At 38.4% G+C, this 24,279-nt stretch overlaps 1 protein-coding gene across 25 annotated transcripts in view; it reads right to left on the reverse strand.

Moving 5' to 3' along the window:
* The window catches only part of DST (dystonin), a 494,942-nt gene that overhangs the window by 212,069 nt on the left and 258,594 nt on the right, over positions 1–24,279 (reverse strand). For 2 of the 25 annotated variants that reach the window (XM_063707675.1, XM_055391853.1), the window contains exon 1: positions 21,617–22,723. The exons of the other annotated variants lie outside the window; for them this stretch is intronic. In XM_063707675.1, the coding sequence (XP_063563745.1) occupies positions 21,617–22,378 (762 nt within the window). In that variant the 5' untranslated portion in view covers positions 22,379–22,723. Of the gene's footprint in view, positions 1–21,616; positions 22,724–24,279 lie in introns of those variants that run through there. 25 annotated transcript variants of the gene reach the window in all.

Raw genomic sequence — 24,279 nt, forward strand, 5'->3', positions numbered from 1 at the left:
TAGATATAACAGAAAGTGTTAAACCTTTAGGAAGGAAGGAAGCTAACTCAGATTAAGAACCTACTATGTGCCAAGCACTTTCCAAAATGTAAGATTAGGATAATAACAATTCCCGCTTCATGAGATTGTTAAGAGATTTGAATGAGATAACATGTGTACAGCACTTAAGAGAATGTGCCACATGTAGAAAGTTATCAAACCATTAGCTATTCTATATAATTATTTTTATTTAGCCCTCATATCTCTCCCTTATAAATTTTCCCCATTTTACATATAGGAAATAAATAAATTTTATCCATTTTACATATAGGAAATCTGAGTTTCAAAGAGGTTAACAACAGATTGAAAAAGTCAGATTTAACTCATTTGTGTCCAATTTAAAAGCATTTATTCTCTTTTTACTAAACCAAAACTCTACAGTATTGAAAATTCTACATTCTTCTTTCCTAATCAGATTTGTTAATACAACTTAAGGAGATGTTTTCCAAGTTCAAGTAGATCAGAGGTAAAACCTATAAATTACTCTATACTACCACCTGCAGAGCAGAATTTGATCCAACAGGTATTCTGTGTAAAGAACAATGAAAGAAATAGTATTCTCTCCTATTAACTATATTATATAACAATTTGGCTAGAAGTTCTAATTTTCTCCTGAGTCCTTGCTTGGCTTGCTCAACCTGAAACCTTTATCAACTGATTTTTTTCTCCTGTGTTTTGTTTTCATGAAGTTTTCTAAAAGTCTCTTCTACTGAATAACGATAAAACAAGTCACAAGTTTCCATGATTTACATTCTCCCAAAAGCACCTCTTTGATAAGGGTCCTACTTAATCTGCTGATAATTATATTAAGGCACAAAGTGACTTTACCAGGGGTCACACAGTAATTCCAAAGCTGAGATTAACACCACCAACAACTGTTCCCTCAATCAGTGCAAGCCGCAAAGCCAAGGGATCAACAAGACAGGCTGCACGCCAGAATCAGAATGAGCAAGTCAGAGATGGGAAGCAAGGCATAGGAAGAACAAATCATTCTGTAACAGGGAAAATATCACTTGACCAGAGTCATGAGACAGGCTTCTAGACCTGGTTCCTAGTGTCATAGGTTTGAATAATTCATTTCATGTTTGTAAGTCAACTTCCTTATCTATAAAATGAGGAGGAGGCAGAAGCAGATAACGTTTAGGACCCTTTTCAGTCTAAAGTTTTACTAACAGACTATAAATACAACACAGAAGGTCACAATAGGCAGAGTCAAGCAACTGAAAGTAGAGAATTAAAAAAAAACTCCAAAGAAAACCTGTTACATGTGGTAGTGCCAGGCTCAGACAGGAAGCCCTTTATTCCTCCCAGCTGCCACAGAGCCAGAGGCACAGCCAATCCAGGGACCCGGGGCAGGAAGGCTGTGGCAGTGAAAGCCCTTGCCAGGCCTCGCAGCCCCTGACTTCACTTGTTGGAAATGACAGGGGGCCTCACACACTCCTTCTCCAGTGTTCAGCAGAGGCTGCCATGCCCCATGGAGCTTCACTCTCAGCCATAGTCTGAGACACTCTGCTTGACAAACGGTCAGGATTTAAAAGCGGAACAAACTGTCTCAATTTTAATAATCTTTGCCAGGAATCTGTGCCAAACTCCAGAGCATGGAAAAGAACTCTGCACATGAACACATCATATAGTACACATAGAAGAAATTTTTTTTTTTATGTGACAAAAAACAGCATAAAATTTACCAATATTCTTTGGCCCAAGTTCCAATGATATTCTGGTCTAAAATTATGCTACAGTACCTTTCTGGCACATCCCAAGAGTTTAAGTCCCATGTCCACCATTTACATGCTCAAGTTACTTAACTGCTTTAAGCCCATTCCCTTACTTGTAAAATGATGATGATAATTATACCGTGTTGTGAGAATTCAACAACATTAGCACAGTGTAATGCCTGGCCCATAGTCCGCACATGCACAATACAGGTGAGCTATGTTATTGTTGTAGTTATTGTTATTCTTTCTGAAAAAGGGAGAAGTAAAACCTTGACTTTATTATTTTCTTAACTCTCTTCCCCATAGAGAGGAATAAAAGAATAAGTTTTTTAAATTTGCTGCCTTAAACTAATGAAAATCTATAATCACAACGGTTCAGAGAAACTAATCTAGGAAACTGTGAATGAAAAAGTTGAGGCCAGGCGCGGTAGCTCACGCTTGTAATCCCAGCACACTGGGAGGCCAAAATGAGAGGATCACTTGAGCCTAGGTGTTCAAGACCAGGCTGGGCAACATAGTGAGACCCCGTCTCTATTAAAAAAAAAATTAGCCTGGCATAATAGCATGTGCCCATATAGTCCCAGCTACTAGCCAAGGCAGATCGCTTGAGTCTAGGAGGTTGAGGCTGTAGTGAGCCATGATCACGCCACTGCGCTCCAGCCTGGACAACAGAGTGAGGCCCTAAAAATCAAAAACAAAACGAAACAAAACAAACAATAAATAAAAGAAAAGAAAAAGTTGAGCCTCTTGGTCTCTATAACCCTTTAAAAATTATAAAATCAACTGTTTTGGGGAACCCTTACAATTCAAGAGCCACCTAGATAGTATGTATAATGACAGACAGAAATGGTAGATAGCTGGGCTTGTGTGAGACTGTTTTCTGCTAATTCCATGCCAGTCAGTTACAAAAGCATTACCTGTTAACTAGGGAAGTCAGTAAAGTTCAACTACAAGGTACCAGCTTAATAGGTTCAAGTGCTACACAGTTTTACCAGAGGAAGGATGTTAAAGGAGTTTAGAGGTCTGAAAATGGCCTAAATGTCAAGAGAAAATAATGTATTCTTGTTAAATAAGTTTCCAATAGATGAATTTCAGATTGTTACAAATACAATTTCAGACTGTTATACATACACACTCTATTAAAAAGCGATAATTTAAAAATGCATATTCAAAGGTATATTCATATAATTTTACAATGCATATTCAAATGTTATGAACCAAGCTTTAAAATATCAAAGATTAAGCCAAGTTCCAGACTCCACTAGGCCCACAAGCAGGGCAGGTGAATTCTAACTCCTCCATTTTCAGCTTTTCCTGCTACTTCCAATAAACTGAACATCATCCTCTTATAGCAATTTAAGGTATTTTTTTAAATACTGTTACCATTAGCCACTAGTATATCAGACTTTTCATGATACTATGCAACCAAAATTAAAATGAAAAATAAGTTAAATGCTAAAAATTGTTTAAGTCTTCAGTTGTCATTCATAATCCCTGATCTGAAATCTGTGTGTTCAGCAGAACAGCCTGAATCTTCCACCAATGACAGGTTAATGGTTTCACATTCAGGTCAGATTCTAGAAAGTAATCAAGCTACCTCCCTTCAAAACCCGGAGGCAATGTAGTGATAATCAGAGAGGGTTTCAATTCATGCTGCCTCAGTTTAAATCTTAATTCCAACAGTTAATGAAATGAATGACCCAGACTACTCACATAATCTCCTAAAATCCGTTTTCTTTCTTTTTTTTTTTTTTTTTAAGACGGAGTCTCACTCTGTCGCTCAGCATGGAGTGCAGTGGCACCATCTCGGCTCACTGCAACCTCCACCTCCCGGGTTCAAGTGATTCTCCTGCCTCAGCCTCCCAAGTAGCTGGGACTACAGGCATGTGCTAACATATCTGGCAATTTCTGTATTTTTAATAGAGACAGGGTTTCACCATGTTGGCCAGGCTGGTCTTAAACTCCTGACCTCGGGTGATTCACCCGCTTCGGCCTCCCAAACTGCTGGGATTACAGGCGTGAGCCACTGCACCTGGCCTCACTTTCTTCATCTTTAAAACTTACATAAAAACAACAACCTATCCAAAACAGAAATCAAGAAAGCAATCCCATTAACAATAGCTTAAAAAAAAGACTTAGTAATAAATTTAACCAAGGAGATAAAAGACCTTTATACTGAAAACACTGATGAAAGAAATTAGTCATGAATAAATGGAAAGATATCCCATGTTCATTCATGAATTTGAAGAATTAACACTGTTAAAATGTCCACACTAGCCAAAGCAATCTACAGATTCAATGCAATCCCTATCAAAATTCTCATGACACTTTGCACAGAAATAGAAGAAACAATCCTTCAATTTGAATGGAACCACAAAAGACCCCAAATAGTCAAAGCAATCTTGAGCAAAATGAACAAACCTGGAAGCATCACACTCTACCTGACTTCAAAATATACTACAAATCTATAGTAATAAAAACAGCATGGTACTGACACGAAAACAGACAGACCAGTGGAACAACAGAGAGCCCAGAAATAAACCATGCATTTATGGTCAATTGATATTTGACAAAGATGCCAATAACACACAATGGAGAAAGAACAGTCTCTTCAATAAATGATGTCTGAAAAACTGGATATCCACATAAAGAAGAATATTAGACCCTTATCTCACACCATATACAAAAATCAACTCAAACTGGATTAAAGACTTACACGTGAGACCTAATATTATAAAGTTACTAAAGAAAATGTAAGGAAAAGTTTCTTGACTTTGGACTGGGCAATGATTTTTTGGATATGACTCCAAAAGCACAAGTAAGAAAAGCAAAGACAGAAAAATGAGATTACAGCAAATGAAAAAGCTTCTGCACGGCCAAAGAAACAATAAACAAAGAGACATATTGCAGAATGGGAGAAAATATGTGCAAACCATTCATCTTATAATGAGTTAATATCCAAAATATATAAGGAACTAAAACAACTCTGTAATAAGAAAACAAAAAACTTGGCCGGATGTGGTGGCTCACGCCTGTAATCCTAGCACTTTGGGAGGCCAAGGCAGGCAGATCACGAGGTCAGGAGATCGAGACCATTCTGGCCAACATGGTGAAACCCCATCTCTACTAAAATACAAAACATTAGCTGGGCATGGTGGCACGTGCCTGTAATCCCAGCTACTCGGGAGGCTAAGGCAGGGGAATCACTTGAACCCAGGAGGCGGAGGTTGCAGTGAGCTGAGATTGCACCACTGCACTCCAGCCTGGCGAGAGAGCAATGCTCCATCTCAATAAATAAATAAATAAACAAATAATTCAATTTAAAATAGAGAAAGGATATCATAATAGACATTTCTCAAAACAAGGCATACAAATGGCCAACAGGTATATGAAAAAATGATCAATATCACTAAGCAGCGAAGAAATGCAAATTAAAACCACAATGAGGTATCACCTCACACCTGTTAGAATGGCTAGTCTCAAAAAAAAGGAAAGATAACAAGTGGTTTTTGTTTGTTTGTTTGAGACGGAGTCTCACTCTGTCGCCCAGGCTGGAGTGCAGTGGGGCAATCTCAGCTCACTGCAATCTCCACCTCCTGGGTTCAAGCAATTCTCCTGCCTTAGCCTCCCGAGTAACTGGCACTACAGGTGCCCACCACCACAGCTGGGTAATTTTTTGTATTTTTAGTAAAGACGGGGTTTTGCCATATTGGCCAGGCTGGTCTTGAACTCCTGACCTCAGGTGATCTACCTGCCTCAGCTGCCCAAAGTGCTGGGATTACAGGCATGAGCCACTGCACCCAGCTGATAGCAAGTTTTGTTAAGAATGTGGAGAATAGGGAACTTTTGCACTGTTGGTGGGAATGTAAGTTAGTAAAACCATTATGGAAAACAGTACAGAAGTGCCCAAAAAATTAAAAATAGAACTACCATATAATCCAGCAATCCCATTACTGGGATTATTACTTGGATATATATCCAAGGGAAATCTGTATGTCAAAGATATACACTCCCATGTATAATGCAGCATTATTCACAATGGCCAAGATAAGGAATCAATCTAGGTGTCCATCAACTGAAGAATGAATTTTAAAAATGTGATATATACAAACAATACAGTACTGTTCAGCCTTAAAAAAAAAAGGAGGAAATGTAGTTATTAACAACAACATGGATGAAGCTGGAGGGAATGTTAAGCAAAATAAATCAGGCACATAAAGACAAATATTGAATGATCTCACTTATATGTAGAATCTAAAAAAGTTGAACTCATAGAAATGGGGAGAGTAGAACGGTGGTTACCAGAGGCTGCGGGGTGGTTGGGGTGGAAGTGATTGGGGCGATATCGGTCAAAGGATGCAAAATTTCAGTTAAGAGGAATAAATTTCTCTTACACAACATAGTGACTATAGTTAGTAACGATGTACCGCATTCTTTAAAATTGCTAAAAGAGTAGATTTTAAGTGTTTTCACCTCAAAAATGTAAGTACTGACGTAATGTATATGTTAATTACTTGAATTTCATAAGATGTTGTACATGATAAATATATGTAATTTTTATTTGTCAATTTAAAAAAACAAATATAATAACGTCCTCCTTTGGTGGTTCTAAAGATTAAATAAAAACAGTCATATCAAGTGCTTATCACAGCGCCGCCACATAGAAAATTCTACAGATGTTAGCTTCTCCCACCACTACTTATCTATCTATCCATTTTCTCCCACCACTACTTGTCTACCATCCATCCATCTATCTATCCATCTATCTGAGATGGGGTCTCACTCTGTTGCTAGGCTGAAGTGCAGTGGCAAGATCATAGCTCACTGCAGCCTCAAACTCCTGGGCTCAACTGATCCTCCCACCTCAGCCTCCCAAACAGCTAGGACCACCACCACGTGCCACTATGTCTGGCTGATTCTTTTAAATTTTCTGTGAGACAGGGGTCTCTTTTTGTTGTCCACGAACTGCTGGCTTCAAGTGATCCTCCCACATTGGCCTCCCAAAGTGCTGGGATTATAGGCATGAACCACAGCACCTAGCCCCACCACAGTTTTATTACCTGAAGTAGTATTGCTTCCTAAAGCTTTTCACCAATCTGTCAGGTAGCACCAAAACAAACAAAATACTTTATACCAGAGTTCCTTTCAGAAACTTGAAGCCTTCATGCCTCACATCCTGGTCATTGCTGGCTACTGCCCAAATTCAAGTTCTTCCTGTCACTGAGCCTCTCCTGCCCATATCTGGGCTTCATCTCTCCTGACCCAGCTTGCTACCATTCCCAAACTTCCAAAAATATCTACCCCATGGTAAACAAAGTCTCATGTCTTCAATACCTTAAACTGCTTTTATCTTTTTACTGAACCCCAAGTATCCCCCACGGCAATAACTAAAATTCAGCCAAGTCCCAGACTCCACTAGGCCCACAGGCGGGGCAGGTGAATTCTAACTCCTCCAGTGATGCAAAACCAGTGGTTTTCAAATCATTACCTGTAAGTACAAAAAAAATCATTTTTACACTGTAGGCCAGTCTTGCTCTCTGGCTCTCCTCCTTCCTCTCCTTAAACACGATGCTCGCATCCCTCAAAGATGTGGCACCTGGCTGTGTGCCTGGACACCCAAATGCCATCTCCACGTAGCACCCACCATCAGTGCTTTGTTTCTTCATTTCAGCCAGTCATACACCTACATCCTGGATCTCATCATCTTGAACCAGAACTAGTCCACCTCAGGTATTTAACTTCTAAAAGTAGTTTCCTATTCTTCCAGCACTTTCCTTTGCTAATTCTAGCTAAACCAATTATCTGGCTTCATCAACATCTCACATTCCTTGACATGCCCAATTTTCTTCCTATCTATGAACGGTAGAGGAAGAAACATAATTTTTTCTTCAACTTTCATAAATTCTTAATTGGAACAGATCCCTGTAACAAAAGATAGATTAACTAGAGAAAAACGAAGAGTAGTTTATTATTATAATATGTATATTTCATATATACTTGGGGGACAGGGTGGGCTGTGGGAGACCAGAAGATGCCATGTCAAAATAAAAGGTTGTTGAGCTAAAGGCAATTAAGTAGCAGCAGATGCAGGAAAGCTCTCTACTCTCCATTTGCCTAAAAGCAGGACACAGATTTACAAAGACAAAAGGTATCCTGTCCCCCTTTACCAGAGAGAAAAACATTAACCAATAAAGATAACTTTAGACTGTTATGGGCCTGGAGATGGGACCAAAATTATCTACATGAACAAGCTTTACTAACGGGCCTTTGTCTGCCATTTCTTTCCCTTCCCACAAATTGCTGCCGCCAGAGACTCAAAGTTTTTTTCTTTTGTCTTGTCATTTCTCTAAAAATGTACTGCCCTTTGTTGAAGATGCTATATAAAATGGAATTCAAAGCTGCCTCTGAGAACTGCTCATTCCCTGGGCTCTCCCATATATGTATGAAACATACATGTTAATAAACTTTCTCTTATCAATCTGTCTTTTGTTGTAGGCATCCATTCCAGCTAACTTACAAGGGTTGAAGAAAATTATTTTTCTTCCTCTACAGATGCCCCTTCTATCTTTACATCCTTCTCTGTTTGTCTTGTACTATATTATTTATCATTTCCACCACTTCCTTGCTAATATCCGTAAGTCCCTCACATCTTTGTCCTTACTCTGCAACCACTCCACCACCAAACCTTAATCCTGATCAATCCAGCTGCATGTCTTCTCTGCTTTCACCCTAAGCTATAAACGTCTACCAGAGAAAAGCATACCACCATGTGGACTCCTGCCACCACAAATTCCAGGTCTGCAACATCAGCTAGGTACTCAAAGAAATGTGGCAATTCTTCTTGGTGTCCTAACTGGCCAGTTCTTTCACCCCTCACAATATTGCTTTTAGTTATTTACTATTTGGCTGGGTGTGGTGGCTCACACCTGTAATCCCAACACTTTGGGAGGCCAGGGCAAGAGGATCACTTGAGCCCAGGAGTTCAAGACCAGCCTGGGCAACATAGGAAGACTATGTGTCATTAAAAAAAAAAAAAAAAATTAGCTGGGTACAGTGCCACGTGCCTGCGGTCCAAGCTTCCTCGGGCCCCTGAGGTGGGAGGATCACCTGGGCCCAGGAGGTCAAGATTGCAGTGAGCCATGACTATGCCACTACACTCCAGCCTGGTGAAAGTAAAACTCCATCTCCAAAAATAAAAATTCTTCACTATTTGTCTAAAACTACCTACCCTACCACATCTACTTTTATGTTTTTATGTTTAGCAAACAAATTTCATCTCCTCCTTTATTGAGAAAATAGCTACATAAGTAAGAACCCCCTTCTGTCCTGCTACCCACAAACGTTGCTCCCATATGACCTCCTTTTCTCTTGGAGTTTAAATCCTTTCACCTCCAACTTCCTAGCGATCTCATTCTACCAATAATTCCCTCTCATGTGGGTCTCTCAGTATTTAAAATATCCAAATCTCTTCCATCCTAAAATAAATAAAAATAATCTTCATGAACTCAATTCCCTCTTTACTTAACACCATCTCTCTCCCATTCTCTTCTTAGGAAAGCTACCTAAAAAAGTATTCTGTATTTTCTTGTCTCTATTATCTTCACACCTCTACCTGTTTTGATTTGGCCTCTTTCTTACCATTCCACTAAAACTAAGTAAAGGTGACCAGACAAAGTGAGGGAGTTCTTGTTCATAACTCTATTTTTCCAATAAAGAAGAAAATTAGATTGTTAACATAATAGAAGTGATGGGTAGGGGAATGCTGATGAGTTGAAAGATATTGTGAGAGATCATCTATCACCTCTTCCTTCACAGTCTCACTCATTCAGCAAACACTCATAAATGTCCACTTGTACCATTAATAGGCATTGGTTATACAACCATCCTCATGGAGCTTACAGTCTAATGACAGAAACACCATGGAGAAGAGCTCAAGGGTTGTTTTCCCATCCTTCCATTTTCTAATCCTGATCTCACTGAGGCATCTGTCACTGGCAATCTTTCTTCTTTGGCTTCCACGACGTCACCCCTTCCAGGCTTTCCTCCGGCCTCTCTAGCCATTCCTTCTCAATCTTCATTAGAGGCTCCTCTGTTACCCAACCTTTAACATTATTCCCCAGGGCATAGGCCTCAGGCCTCTTTCCTCCACTCTCCTCACTCTCCCTGGATCATCTCTACGACAATGGCTTTAACTGCCACCTTGACAGGGTTGACTCCCACATCCCTATATCCCATCCCGAACCTTATCCCTAAACCCATCTCCCTATCATACACTTCTATTGCAATAGTAAAACTAACCATGTATTGACCACTTAAATGAGCCAGACACTGTGCTTAAGCTCTTCATAAAAATTACCTTATAATCTTTACAATATACAATATCATTTTACAAATGACAAAGAGACATAAAGTAATAATATGACCTGCTCAAGTTCACCCAAATTACTAATAGGTAGAAGTCAAATTTGAACTTGAATCTGTCTGGCCACAAAGCTGATACTCTTAACCACTGTGCTATATCTCACAGCCCCTTCAAACTCAATGTATTGAGAACTTAATTTCTCATTTTCCTTCCTGTACTTCCTCCTGCATTCCTAGCTCAGAGAATGGCCCCACCATTTACCCAGTTGCCCCCAAATAAAAGAAGCTGCTGGAGTCATCCTTGATGCGTTTTCAACCTCTGTGCCCACATCCAATTGGTAACACAGTCCTATGCGCCTCATCTCTCCTCCCTGCCCTCTGACACCCACCCCAAACACTCCTTGTGCTCCAGCCACAGTGAACTACTTCTACTGCCTCAATAAGAATGCATTTCCACAAGATACTATGCATTTATATGTACCACTCTCTACCCAGAGAAAGCCCTCACCAATTCCCATCCCGTGCTACTCCTCCACTCATCCTCCTCCTTGAGGAAGCCCCAGCTGATTCTGCTTCACGGGTCTGTGTAAGGAAGGGAGCTGACCATCTTCTGTGCTTTTGAAAGTACTCCACTCATACTGGTATAATAGCAGTACCTCTTGTGTGTCATTATTGTCTCTTGTTAGATCTTCCAGCCCTCTAATATGTGAGCAGTATATCCTGAAAGATAATGTCTTATTTGCCTTACTGTTATAATGCCTAGCTAGGGCAGTGCTTGGCACATTACAGATACTCAGTAAATATCCAATGGACAAATGACTTTATGATTGAGTTGGACACCTTGAGAATCTGCATTAATTCATTAAGGAGACCAGGATTCTCTTGGTCACTTCTGCTTTATCATATATTTCAAGGTCCCACTGGGGAGAAGAGGCTTTATTACCTACAGTGGACATGCAGCCCCCAACCAATCCACCTATGAAAATGTCACTAAGCCAAATGGGTTTTGTTTGCTTATTATTTACAAAATACAAAACACATGTCTGACAACATTTTTCAAAAAACCTATTTTGGCACTGTGTAAAAATAACCAAAACCTAGTGTTTGTCCTACAAGTTCAAAGAGAGTGTAACGGGGAGGTCAATATGCCTACATAAAACATCTTATGTCATAAATCCAAGTGAACTCATTCTGGACCTTGGCAATCAAAAAGTCGTCACTTTTATTTTACTTCTCTGTATGTTTGTTTTTGAGACAGAGTCTTGCTGTGCCACCCAGACTGGAGTGCAATGGCACCATCATGGCTCACTGCAGTGTTGATCCCCCAGGCTCAAGCAATCCTCCCACCTCGGCCTCCCAGAATGCTGGGATTACAGGCATGAGGCACCGTACCTGGCCTATTTTACCTTTTCACTTCACATAAGTAAGCTCAAAAACTGAAATAAAAATATTGAAAACTAAGCTCAGCCTAAAAAACATCACTACCAACAACCAAAAAACCCTCACACTCTTTCTTACATCCGCTTTTCTTTTTCCGTCATTACCTCTACTCTTACACACAACACTGATACTTTACCCCATGTTTTCCCTTCTCCCTCTGGAGAGAGCTGAGACAACAGTCAATGACTGAAACACCAATAACTGGAACTAAAAGAAGGTGCAGAGGATTGCGGTTGAGAATCTGCAAGGAGGGAATTTGGACAGGCAAAGTTCAAACCAAAGAAGAAAGCTTGACCCCATTTCACATAGTTCCAACAGTGCTGTCACCAGACATATGCCTGCTCATGGTCAGTCAGGGATGTAAAACAACGTAAGTTTTGTTTCACTGTGCAAGTCTGACCAAGTGCCTCATGGAGCATGGTCAGGCAATGTGAGCCACAGTCTCAAAAAACAGCTGAAAAGGACACAATAAATATGAGAGAACAAGCAGAATATGTTGCTCTGCAGTCTGGGAACCAAAGCAACCAGTGCTGGAACTCTCAAAGGATAAAAGGATGAGTTAACCCAACTCTTCTGAATCTTCCTTATGTTTGTTGGCTCATTCTACAAAACACTCAACTGCTAGTTTCTCATGCCCCTAAGGAAGATATTAAGTTAGTACAAAAGTATTTGCAGTTCTTGCCATTACTTTTAATGGCAATTTATTCACACACCTAATAATATGGATATATTAACTGTTCTAAGATTGATTTCTGTAGGAAGAAGGGGGTCTTATATCCCCATTTTCTCTCTTCCCACTATCAACTTGAGTCAAGGCAACTATTATCTCTAGTCTAGATTGTTACCACTAGTCTGGAATGTCAATACCAACAACATGTTTTGAAACACATTCGTGATACACCTCGAATAATACTGGGCTTCTACCTTCTTCTGGAACTAAGCCTCCGTGTCCGGATTAGTAACAGCCTCCTAACTAGTCTCGCTGAACCAAATATTATTGTACTCTCATTCCCAAAATGGTGTGTTCTTTACTGTGCCAGTGCGGTAATCCAGATTCAAGCAATTCTCCTCTTCTATGATCAAATCATATTAATATCAAGTTATATGAACCATATGTTCCCTCTCTCCTACGGTAGTTTGTTCAAACTACTCCTACCCTTGGAACATTCTCCCCATACTCAACGTGACATGGCACATACCAGGTGTTCAATAACTCTCTACTGAATAAATGGAGAGCAGGAGACTCAAGAGAGCAGGAACAAAGGAAGTATTAAAGACAGAAAAAGTATGAAAGATCAGAAACACACGTTTCCTGCTTTCATTTTGTATGAATGAGTTTCAACCCTGCCATGTAAACTTTGTCATTTCAGAAAATTAAAAGGTTTCCAATTAACCTCACTTTCCGATAATAACAGAATGCCCTTACCAATGCACAAAAGTGTCCAATGGGGAACACAAGCCTCGAGACCACTCAATGAGAACCTAGTGTCAAGCAAGAAAGCTAAGCTTCATCTGAATCACTTATCTAAAAAAATTTCATGAACTTTACATCGTATATAGCTTCAAAATGTCTTTTCAATAAAAGAAAACAAGCCAACCTATCTCATCTTATAGCACACTGATTTCATTCACAGCTTATTACTAAATGACCCACTTACTGCTAAATGAATTGCAACAGCCTCACCCACGTTAGTCAGCTGAATCTGTAAACGTGAAAGTCCTATGAGCAAAGTCAATGCCACCAGACAACTGGGCAACAGAAGCACCCTATTTTTACAGTTGCTGTCATGGTTATGGCATGCACTGAGTACACAGGAACTGCCAACTCCAAAGTTGACTTAGATATTCCCCGAAAGCTTATTCACTTTTTTAAAAAGTATGTATTTTATTATTCCATACAAAGAAAATAATGCAATTTTGATTTTTAAACATTTTAAATAACTGTATAATTTATTTTAAAGTGTTATCAAATAATCTAAATAATTTATGTCAATAGTAGAAAAAGCAACATCTCTGAAGTTAAGAAAACAGAGATATTTAACTTAAAGAGAGTTATATAATGAAGATTAAGAAATCATGGGGATTCAAACTGAAGGAAAGCAGAGATATTTGGCGGATGCCCTCCTCTCACTACTGAACAAGCTTAGACTAAAAGAGGTGATGTCATTTGCGTAGGGTCTCACAGCATGCTAGCAGGAGACCTAGGGTATGAGCCCAGGTCTCCTACATTCTGGTACAGAATTTACAAGAGAATGGCATTTCTCCTTCATGTTTAGAAAAGAAATCTATCCTTACAAGTCAGACTAATTTTTCTTCTGTTTCAGTAGCCACAGTAATCCAGCTTCCTCTCAGTGCACCTACTGCCAGGAAAATGGCTGCACATACATAGGTCATGAAAGGGAATCCCTTGGCTTTGCCTCACTCCTAAAGGCAGACCCTTTTCACTGGAGCTTCTCGGCTTCTATACTGGCAAAGGAGCTGATACACAGAACACTACACATTTTCAGAGGAAGATGTCTGGATGTCTCACATCCAGACCTGGATCCATCCAGATACCGTCCTGGATCTCTCACATGAACTGGATGTCAGGGTCCATAAAAATTTTTCTCACGAGACCAGTTGTACCTCCTTAACCAACAGCCCCCACCCACCCCCCCCACCCCACACAGAAGAGCAGATTTGCCTCTGGCATTATGTTCTCTTCCTCTCTCATATCAGAGTTACTCTCAATAACGTCTTTGAAATGTATCTGTACTAGTGAAGTGTAAATAACCAAAATGAGCTTCAAAAATTGGTTCCAGACCTAAGTAAACTAAAGAGCTTCTGCACAGCCAAAGAAACTATCAACAGAGTAAACAGACAACCTACTTTTAACATGGAATAAATATTTGCAGACTATGCATCTGAAAAAGAACTAATACCCAGAATCTATAAGGACCTTAAACAAATCAACAAGGAAAAAACACATGACACTTCTGTTCATGTCCATTGCCCGCTTTTTAATGATGTTGATACTTCTCAAAAGAAGTCATACAAGCGGCCAACAAACATATGAAAAAATGCTCAATATCACTGATCATTAAAGAGATGTAAATCAGAACCACAATGAGATACCATCTCACACCAGTCAGAATGGTCATTATTAAAAAGTCAAGGCTGGGTGGCTTATGCCTGTAATCCCAGCACTTAGGGAGGGCAAGGCAGGTGGATCACCTGAGGTCAGGGGCTGGAGAACAGCCTGGCCAACATGGTGAAACCTCGTCTCTACTAAAAACACAAAAATTAGCCAGGCGTGGTCGTGGATGTCTGTAATCCCAGCTACTTGGGAGGCTGAGGCAGGAGAATCGCTTGAAGAGCAGAGATCACGCCACTGAATTCTAGCCTGGGCAACAGAGTGAGACTCTGTCTCAAAAAAAAAAAAAAAATCAAAATTAAAAAAAATTCAAAAAAGTAACACATGTTGGTGCGGTTGCAGAGAAAAAGGGATGCTTATACACTGTTAGTGGAAATGCAAATAGTTCAGCCCCTGTGGAACGCAGTTTGGAGATTTCTCAAAGGACTAAAAGCAGAACTATCATTCAACCCAGTAGTCCCATTACTGGGTATATAACCAAATGAAAATAAAGCATTCTTCTAAAAAGACATCTGCACTCGTATGTTTATCACAGCACTAGTCACAATAGCAAAGACATGGGAATCAACCTAGGTGTCTGTCAACAATGGACTGGATAAAGAAAATGTGCTACATACAGCCATACATAGAATACTACACAGCCATAAAATGAAAAAGCAAAATCATGTCCTTTGCAAAAACACGGATGCAGCTGGAAGCCATTACACTAAGTGAATGAACACAGGAACAGAATACCAAAAACCACATTTTCTGACTTATCAGTGACAGCTAAACATTGAGTACACACAGATACAGAGACGGGAACAATAAACACTGGGTATTCCAAAAGTGGGGATCGTAAGAGTGGGAGAAGGGTTGAAAAACTACCTATCAAGTATTACATGACAGGATCATTGGAAGCTCTAACCTCAGGATCATGCAATATACCCATGTAGCAAACCTGCACATGTACCCACTGAATCTTAAATATTTTTTTAAATGGTTCCGTCCAAGGTATTTCTATTCCAACAAATTGACAGGGTTTTCATTGTTGTTGTTTTGTTTTTTATTTTTGTTTTAGTTTCATGCTACCTTATCTAAGAAGGCTAACAAAGTTTTAAGCTAACTATGGAATTTGAAGAATACAGTCAGCACACTGTATGACACATAATAGATACTTAGTAAATATTTGCTAAAGAAATGAGAGGATGAATGAAGGTGGGATCACAGGGGGAGGGAAGGTGGCAGCCTGTTCTGGTTATACAGAATGCTCTGTGTCTAAAGGAGAGAAAGAAGTGTCCCGTTAAAAGTTTTGAAAACTTACAGAATTCTTTCTATTTAAAGGATGATCACAAAGTATTTCCTCTTTTCTCCAGAAACAGAAGACAAAAGGATATAAGTTATAAAGCACTTTACAGTCTCCTAAGTCTTTTTCACATATGTGACCTCGTTTAATCCTCAAAACAAGAAACCACCCCAATTTTAAGGATGGGAATAATAAGACCTGCATTGAATGTAAGCCTTCTTACTCAACATCTTGTAAGTTCTCCTCCCCTACTCTGCCAAGCTAAGTGACTCCCCGTAACACTGCTGAGGGAGCTATACCTATCCATGGACCACCTCCTTCTACAGAAGCAGAAACTGACTTGTGGGACACACAGTGGATGTAGAAATGATAGTCAAATGTTCTTCTGTGCAGAACACAAATCCCTATTGATTTAGAGGTTTACATACAAAAATGTTAACAAATGAAAATTCAATCCCTTTATATGTTTCTATTAAGATAAAAATAAGGATTATATTCTATTTGAGAGAGTGTAGGTATTAGTAAGAATGAAAGCAGCAAGTCAAAAAGGTCAAGCTCAGGATTCTTCTCCTACCTGATGAGTTTCATTATTGCAAGAGTAAAACCTTAACATCAGTAGGAAGATTGGTGCAAAGCTGTGGATGGCAGCAACTGGAATTCAGTTCCTGTTCCCACTATTTTCTAGCCCTGTGACTTCTCTGGGCCTCAGTTTCTTCTTTTGTAAAATGAGTATAATAATAGAACCTTCTTAGTGTGAGAGACTAAGAGGTACACACACATGGCTGAGAACGGTGCCTGCCCCACAGTGAATGGAGGCGTGTAAGAGGGTATTATATTTCTAAAACTCTTTTATTCACATCACTTGACACTATAGTCAAGCAAAAGCAAATTCCATATTGAATTTGTCAACACAGGCAAATATTTCCAAGCCAAGATGTTTGTTTCCAAGGACAATTTCTTTAAAAATGTTTAAACTATTTTGGCAGAAACAAATGTAATCAACACATTTTTAGCTCTGCTTCCAAGTTAAAAAAAAAAAAGTGTGAAAATGCTTCACAAAATATTTTTAACTGTAAAGATAGCACATTTTTAAAATTTTAACTGGTACAAACTGCCTATATAAGGGAAGGGTGAAATGGAGAACAAAAGTAATTAAAAAGCTGATAAAGTCCAAGTGCTAATGCTCTAAATTGATAACTACTTTGAACAAATTATCATTTACTTATTTAAACAGGGGGGAAAAAGCTACCTTTTTTTGCAAAGCCAAGGATTTAAACTGTGCATGTCCTTCATTTAACTTAAAAGGCAGAGAAAGGCATCATGATGATAGGGACCCAAATTCTATACAATTATTCTAAAACTATATTTTCACAAACTGGTTATGAAATCTAAATGACTAGAAATAGTCAAGAGAAATCAATATGAATGTTCATTTTTAAAGAAAGAGATAAAATGGTTCAGCAAGAAATGAGTTAGTCAATTATAGAATGAATGACCTTTGTCTTCAAGATCTGTGGAGCAAGGCTAAACACATTCAGATTTTATCCTTGTCCTTGAATTCCAATCATAAATTTTATAGTCTAAGCTTCATAAAAGAGTTGGTGAGAGAAAAAAATAATGAATAAATATATTTCAGGTAGGTTGAATGTAATTCCTCTCACATTCTGAGATAGCTATTAATTTTTTTCAAAGTTTTTTAAATACAAAAGCCGACGTAATAAAAATATTCAATTCTTCATTATTCAGAGACTGACAATATATTGTGTACAACAGCCACACTCATTTTTTAACCCTCTCTCTTCGGCTTCTTTACTTTAGGCCACTGCACTATTCATGAGCAATTCACCAAAGGATGGAAAGGAACAGAAATGCAGTTCAATTTTCATTACTTAATAGAGTCACCACATGGTTTGCTGAGAAGTTAAACTTATTCCTGATCATCACCCCAGGTGACTAATTCTCAGGTGACTAACTTTACAGCCATGGTCCGTGTCATTTGTTATGAACAAACAATGAGATATAATGCACAAGGAAAAGAGCTACGTTTTACTTATCTCTGAGTGCCTAGTTTGGGTTCAACACATAATAAACGTTTCATAAAGAAATAAAGGAAGAGAGGGAAAGAGAGAGGAGTAATAACACTGGACAAACAAAAAGGCATACACTTATGCACATGAATTCACAGAAATTTAAAACTGGAAAAGAGGTATGTAGGAAAAGGAGGGTAAATTGCCTCAGGTAAGAGTTCACCCTGGCAGACAATTTTGGGTTAGATCAAAGCTGTACCACTCTTTGTTAAGTGAGTTGAGTAAGCTACTTAACTTTCCTGAGACTCAGTTTCCTCATCTATAAAGATGGAGCTCATAACAGAACACTTCAGAGACTTGCTCTGAAGATAAATGTAGTTGTGGAGTGCTTGGAATATAGGAGGACTCAACAAATAGCATTATTATTAGCAGTAGAATCATGATCTAGTACAGTATCCTCCTTTTATAGAAAATGAAACTGAGACCTAGAGAAATAAAGAAGACTGCCTAAGTCATGCAGCTGTCTGGTGGCAAAGCCTGACTAGAAGAACTTCGATCTTCTGCCTGCCAGGCCCATAGTCCACATTGCTTATCAGAAAACCTACATTAAGAAGAAAATGAGATGGCAAATACTAAGCTAACGTGATGCTGATTCTCTAAATCTGGTGTGTTTTTAAAAACACAAGAGCAGGTGCCTAAAACATATACAATACTGTCTCATGACAGAAGATATTCTGATTAAATTAAATCTCAAGCAAGGTGTTTTTCAATAAGCAATCTAGAGGATTCTCCTGCAGGGACCCTGGGGCCAGGCTTTGAGAAGTACTGCTGCAGAATAAGAATAGTAAAAAGCTCCCTATCCAACATTCTGACCCTTAGAATCACCTACAGAGCACCCACCCTTATCTATTACATTAGAATAACTGTAGGTGACATCCAGGCATCTATCTTTTTTGAAATATCTTCAGATGACTCTTACATGTATATGGCCAGGTTAGAGAACCCACAGTCTATAGATGATGAAAACAACTATCTTTGCTAATATCAACTCAACAAAACTGGGAAGAGGTGGGATTTGTGAAACTAAAGAAAAAAGAATGTTTTCTGGAAAGAGCTCAAGGACAAAGGTAGGAAACCTTGTCACAAGGTACAAGGTGAGTCTTCGACAAACAGAAGATCCTTGAAAAAGGTACAAACACTAAGCTCATTACTCCTTGTCTCCCAAAACGATCTACCTTCTGCCACCTGTTTATAACATATCCTTCACAGATGACACTATTAACATCAATTCCTGCTCTAACTTTTTAGCAATCTCCCTTAAATTTCATTGACAAGAAAACAAGTGGGATGCCGTGCCATAATTTAACTCAGGTAATCTTATTTACCATGTTGCCTTAAGGATTTATTTAATCTCTCTGAGTTTCCATTTTTTCATTCTGTATATGACGCATAGTCTATTTTGCCTATTTCATAGAGTTGTTGGGATGATCAAATGGCACGATGTGTCTGAAACCATTATTCCAATTCCAAAGCAGTATACAAATCTAATATACTCCTTTTTTACCTACTTATCCTAATAAAAATATAACATGTTGATAACATTTATATGCAGCAGGAAGGGCTGGATGAGTGGCCTCCACAGAGCCCCTTGAACCAGGAAGATCACTCTAGGTCAGCATGTCATTGCAACGACTCAAAAGGGAAGTAGGCTGAGAATGATGAATGTCACAGGACTAGGGGAGATCAAGTCAGGTTAAGATAAGCTCAAAAAATTGTACACTATTCTACTTAGAAGTTAACTCAAAAGTTAAGTCCAACCCTACATGCAACTCAGAGCAAAAACTGATCACATAGGGAAGCTATGAAAAAGAACAAACAAAAGGAATGTTGGTTAATCAGCCATTTCCGGGATGAAATGCCAATGAAGCGGCTGGAAGCTCTCATTTGCAACTAATTCTCCAATGAAAAATGTAGAATCCAATGCAAGATAAAGAGTTCTGTGGATGTTTCCAACCAAAGATAATTAAGAAACAGAGTCAAACACCTCCAAGGTAACAGGAAGAATGTCCTAAGAGGAATAGCTAAACTCTTGATTTGGACTCTTTGTGTGCCACAGAATAAATAAATAGTCTTTATCTGAACTACAGGGACATGAGATGTCAAACCCTTCAGATAAAATAATGACTACCCATTCAGCTTTAACCTAGAAGATGTCAGGCTTTATATACATTGCATCACAGTTATTTCGCAAATCTGACTGGTCAGTTTATGACTTATTTCCACATATATTTTCCATTGAAGGAAAGGCTAATGTACCACTAAGGAAACAGATTATAAAAATTTCCATTAATGCAAAAATGTACAGCTTACTTGAAGCCAAATTATGCAAGAAAACAATTGGAAAACATATGTGAAATTAAACCAAGTGCTTATATTCATAAACATATAGTAGTCAAGTAGTTTTCTTTTGCACTAGCCTTTATGACAGAGCTACATAGATAATGACACAGACTGAATGCTTTCTTTTTAAAATATAACCACTGTAAAATATAAACAGAACTGATGACATAATATTGGCAAGGTGTAGCGGTGTATATAAACAGGACACCTTCAGGAGAACTCAGAAACCAAGGTCAGTGATGATGGCGCACACTAACCCTCATAAAACCTCATTCTATCATTATGCAAATGATCTCTGCTCATTGATACAATGACCTTGCCAAGAATGTTTAACATCACAAATATTCTTTATGTTCAGATTTTTTATTAAAAGATAAAGTTAGGAATAGCTTAAAGAAAAAGCCATCAACTCCTGAGTAGTAACATGTAGAGGTTATGTGGATAATACATTTTTTGAGCAATTAAATAAATACCTATCTAATTATATTTTAAAGACAAGTAAAAACCCCAGATAAGTAACTTGTCTAAAGCTAAATATCAGTGTTAGGAATAAAGATCTCAACTTCCTAGTAGTCTGTGTCATTTTCAAATTCCTATGGCATGCTACCCTAACAATTTCTGATTTTAGACTGGGGCTGGGGAATAACATAAAGGAAAAGATGTACCCTAGCCCTCAAAAGATATGCACAGAATTGACAGCAATTATGTGAATGTTTCTGCACATGAAAATCAACAGAGAACCAGAATCTGGCTTTTCAAACTCATGAATCAGCAAGTCGGTATTGACTGATAATTTTACAGTATCCTATTATTTGTTACAAAGCTATTGTCTTCTCATGACTATTTTCTAATTGAACTTTTACCTACAGTCCAACTAAGCTTCCACAGGCTATTCCACAGGCAAAGTCAAGAATCATGAACCAGAAAAATTCAAAAGATACGCACTCTCTTACTGTAGTGCTTTTTAAAGTCTTCCACCAATAATGAAAATGTACAGGATTTTTAGATTAAAGTGTGGTCAAAGAATGTGCACAGCACAAAAATAAAATCATAACAATCAAACCTGAGGCTACTAACAAAACGCAACAGAAATGCTATGGCTTTTACATACACTAATATGAAAATAACTTTATAAAAGACAAATTAGATGTGAGTCTGATGTGAGCACCTGGAACACTTATTTACTTGAACTCAGACTCCACATTTCACTTACCTCATTTCCATCTGTGTCCTTAGAAACAGAGGACATACTAGTACAAAGGGAATGGCATCTCTTTTTTTTAAACTGAAAATGCTGTGTTGCATGAGGGCAAAATCTCTCAGTGTTTTGCTTTTCTTGAATACTGCTATAACTTTTTGGTGGGTCTTCAGCAAACCCACTTTTTTCGAGTGATCTTTCTATACCCGAGGGAATAGAGCTTAAGCTGGCTGCCTTTCGAAAAGAAAAAACATCAGTTTTTTCCTGGAATGTTATTTCGCTTGTGTTGACATCATCTAAATGTTTCTTCCTCTTTGCGCAATATGGAGTGCTGTCTTTTTCTGAAATCCTTTCATCCAGTTCACTAACTTTTACTTCTGTTTCACTGTCTTTAGCAGGAGAAGTGTTCACATGGTCAGACCAACTGCTTACAGCACTCGGCAGAAGTTTCTGTTTAACGCTGTCAGCTACAACTTCTGTCTTCTTTTGCTGAATACCATCTCCCAGTGCAGAGTTTAGGGTAACAGATTCCTGCTGTACCAGTCCCCTGGATAAAGGAGCTGGCTGTTCTTTTGAAGGCTGACTGCTGCTCTTCTTCTTGCCTTCATTTTCATTGTTTGCCCCAACTGACTCTTTGTCACCTCCAGTTTTCTTGATCGGTTTTCTTCTGAAATATTTTCTTCCAGGAGAGTATTTTTCAGGGTTCAAAGGAGTTTTGGCAGGATCTACATATTGTTCTTCTTTCTCAGCTCTTACACATCCACAGACATTCCCCATTTGATTTGTAGGAGATCACAGCTCCATAGATTCACTCATTTCAAAATCCAGAGCTTACTTAGATCCTCTCCATTAAGTCTGAAAATTCCACTCTGATGTCTGTTCCACACAGACTTTATGACTATCCTCTTCAGTCTGAGGCCATTTTGCTTATGAGAAAGGCACACACAAGAAATGCCGTGGCATCCTGCCCAGCCGGTCCGTGTCTCATTAGACACTGTGGCTTATTTCTGGCCACCAATCCTCTTAGACAAACATTACTGCTCACTGTCAAATTACAACACTGATGAGCTCTCAAGGCAAACCCTTAGCTTCACTGTATGAGAAGATTATGACTGTTTTTAACTTTCGGTTTTCTGAAATGCAGATACACTAACGAAGTTTGCACTTAACCTTTGAAACTATTTGGTGGTTCAACGAACGAGAGCAAACAGAAAGCAAACACCAGTCAGGAGAGATTTAGGAAAGTGCCCTTCAAATTTGGATTCAAAGTGCCTTTCAAATTGAATTTCAGAGACTCTCTACCCTCTACCGTATAATTTTTTTTCTTAAGAAATACCAACTAATTTTGGTACTTGCACACAAACACACCAAAAGCTCAAAAATCTCTGTAAATTTTATTAAGACTCTTATTCAAAACAAGTCATAAAAAATAATAAGCTTATTCAATAGCTAGCAGGAGAGATAAGTGCTAAATGCTTATAATTCTCTAATAAAATTGTTTCTAAAAAAATCAATCTTTTAAAATAGTTTATAATACTTTTCAAATAATATAAATTTCCAAGCCATGACCTTATCTAATTATTAGGACTTTAATGTGATATCAAATAGATAAATTATATAATTTAAAGCATGAAAGATTTAGCAAAAGGAAATATATGTGCATTCATATATATATACATATATATATATGTAGTTAAACTTTATATGTAACTTTTATAATCATACCCTAGTTAAATATTATACAGTTTTTATGAGGGCCTTGCTGGAAAAATAATGAATCGGTATGAAACTTGATTATCTAAAGTGTGCATATTTCTAACACTGAGTCATAGATATGGTAAAAAAAAAAAAAAAAATTAGAATAGCATGAAATGGATTTACATGTAAGCAGAAATCATTTCACTACTAAAAAAATTAATAATTGCCTTTCACTAGGTAGTCTTTAGACTGATCAAAAGATGGAACTCATTATATTTTGCTAAGTAAGAATACTCAGTTAGTCAAGTTAGCAATGATACTGCAGATGTTTGTCAATAACAGATCCTGCATTGTAAAATTTTCCTTAATCATTTAAAAACATTCTCTGGTAGCAAAAACTGAACATCCCAGAAGACAAGCTGGTAAAAATAAGGTCTCAGATTTTTTTTGTTTTTAACTTGATTTTCAGTGTATTCAAAGGCAATGAGTGGTACATTATTCAAGAGACTATAAATGTATAATGGCTGATATTTGTACTAACATGATGGAGGGGCAACCAGTGATCTGCACTCCCCCAATCCTTCCCTCCATCTCTGCTGATGAAGTTTAGATATTTGTCCCCTCCAAATTCCATGTTGAAAATGTGACTCCCAGTGTTGGAGATGGGCCTAGTGGGGGGTGTCTGGGTCACAGGGGCGGCTCCCTCATGAACAGCTTTCTGCCATCCCCACAGTAATGAGTTCTTACCCACTTAAGAGTTAGTTGTTTGAGGCCAGCAACGGTAGTTCATGCCTGTAATCCCAGCACTTTGGGAGGCCGAGGCAGGTGGATCACCTGAGGTCAGAAGTTCAAGACCAGCCTGGCCAACATGGTAAAACCCTGCCTCTAATAAAAATAGAAAAATTAGCCGGACGTGGTGATGCGTGCCCATAATCCCAGCTACTTGAGAGGCTGAGACAGGAGAGTCACTTGAACCCAGG

The sequence above is a fragment of the Gorilla gorilla genome, chromosome 5 (assembly GCF_029281585.2).
Source record: "Gorilla gorilla gorilla isolate KB3781 chromosome 5, NHGRI_mGorGor1-v2.1_pri, whole genome shotgun sequence".
In the NCBI taxonomy this organism is placed as follows: Eukaryota; Metazoa; Chordata; class Mammalia; order Primates; family Hominidae; genus Gorilla; species Gorilla gorilla.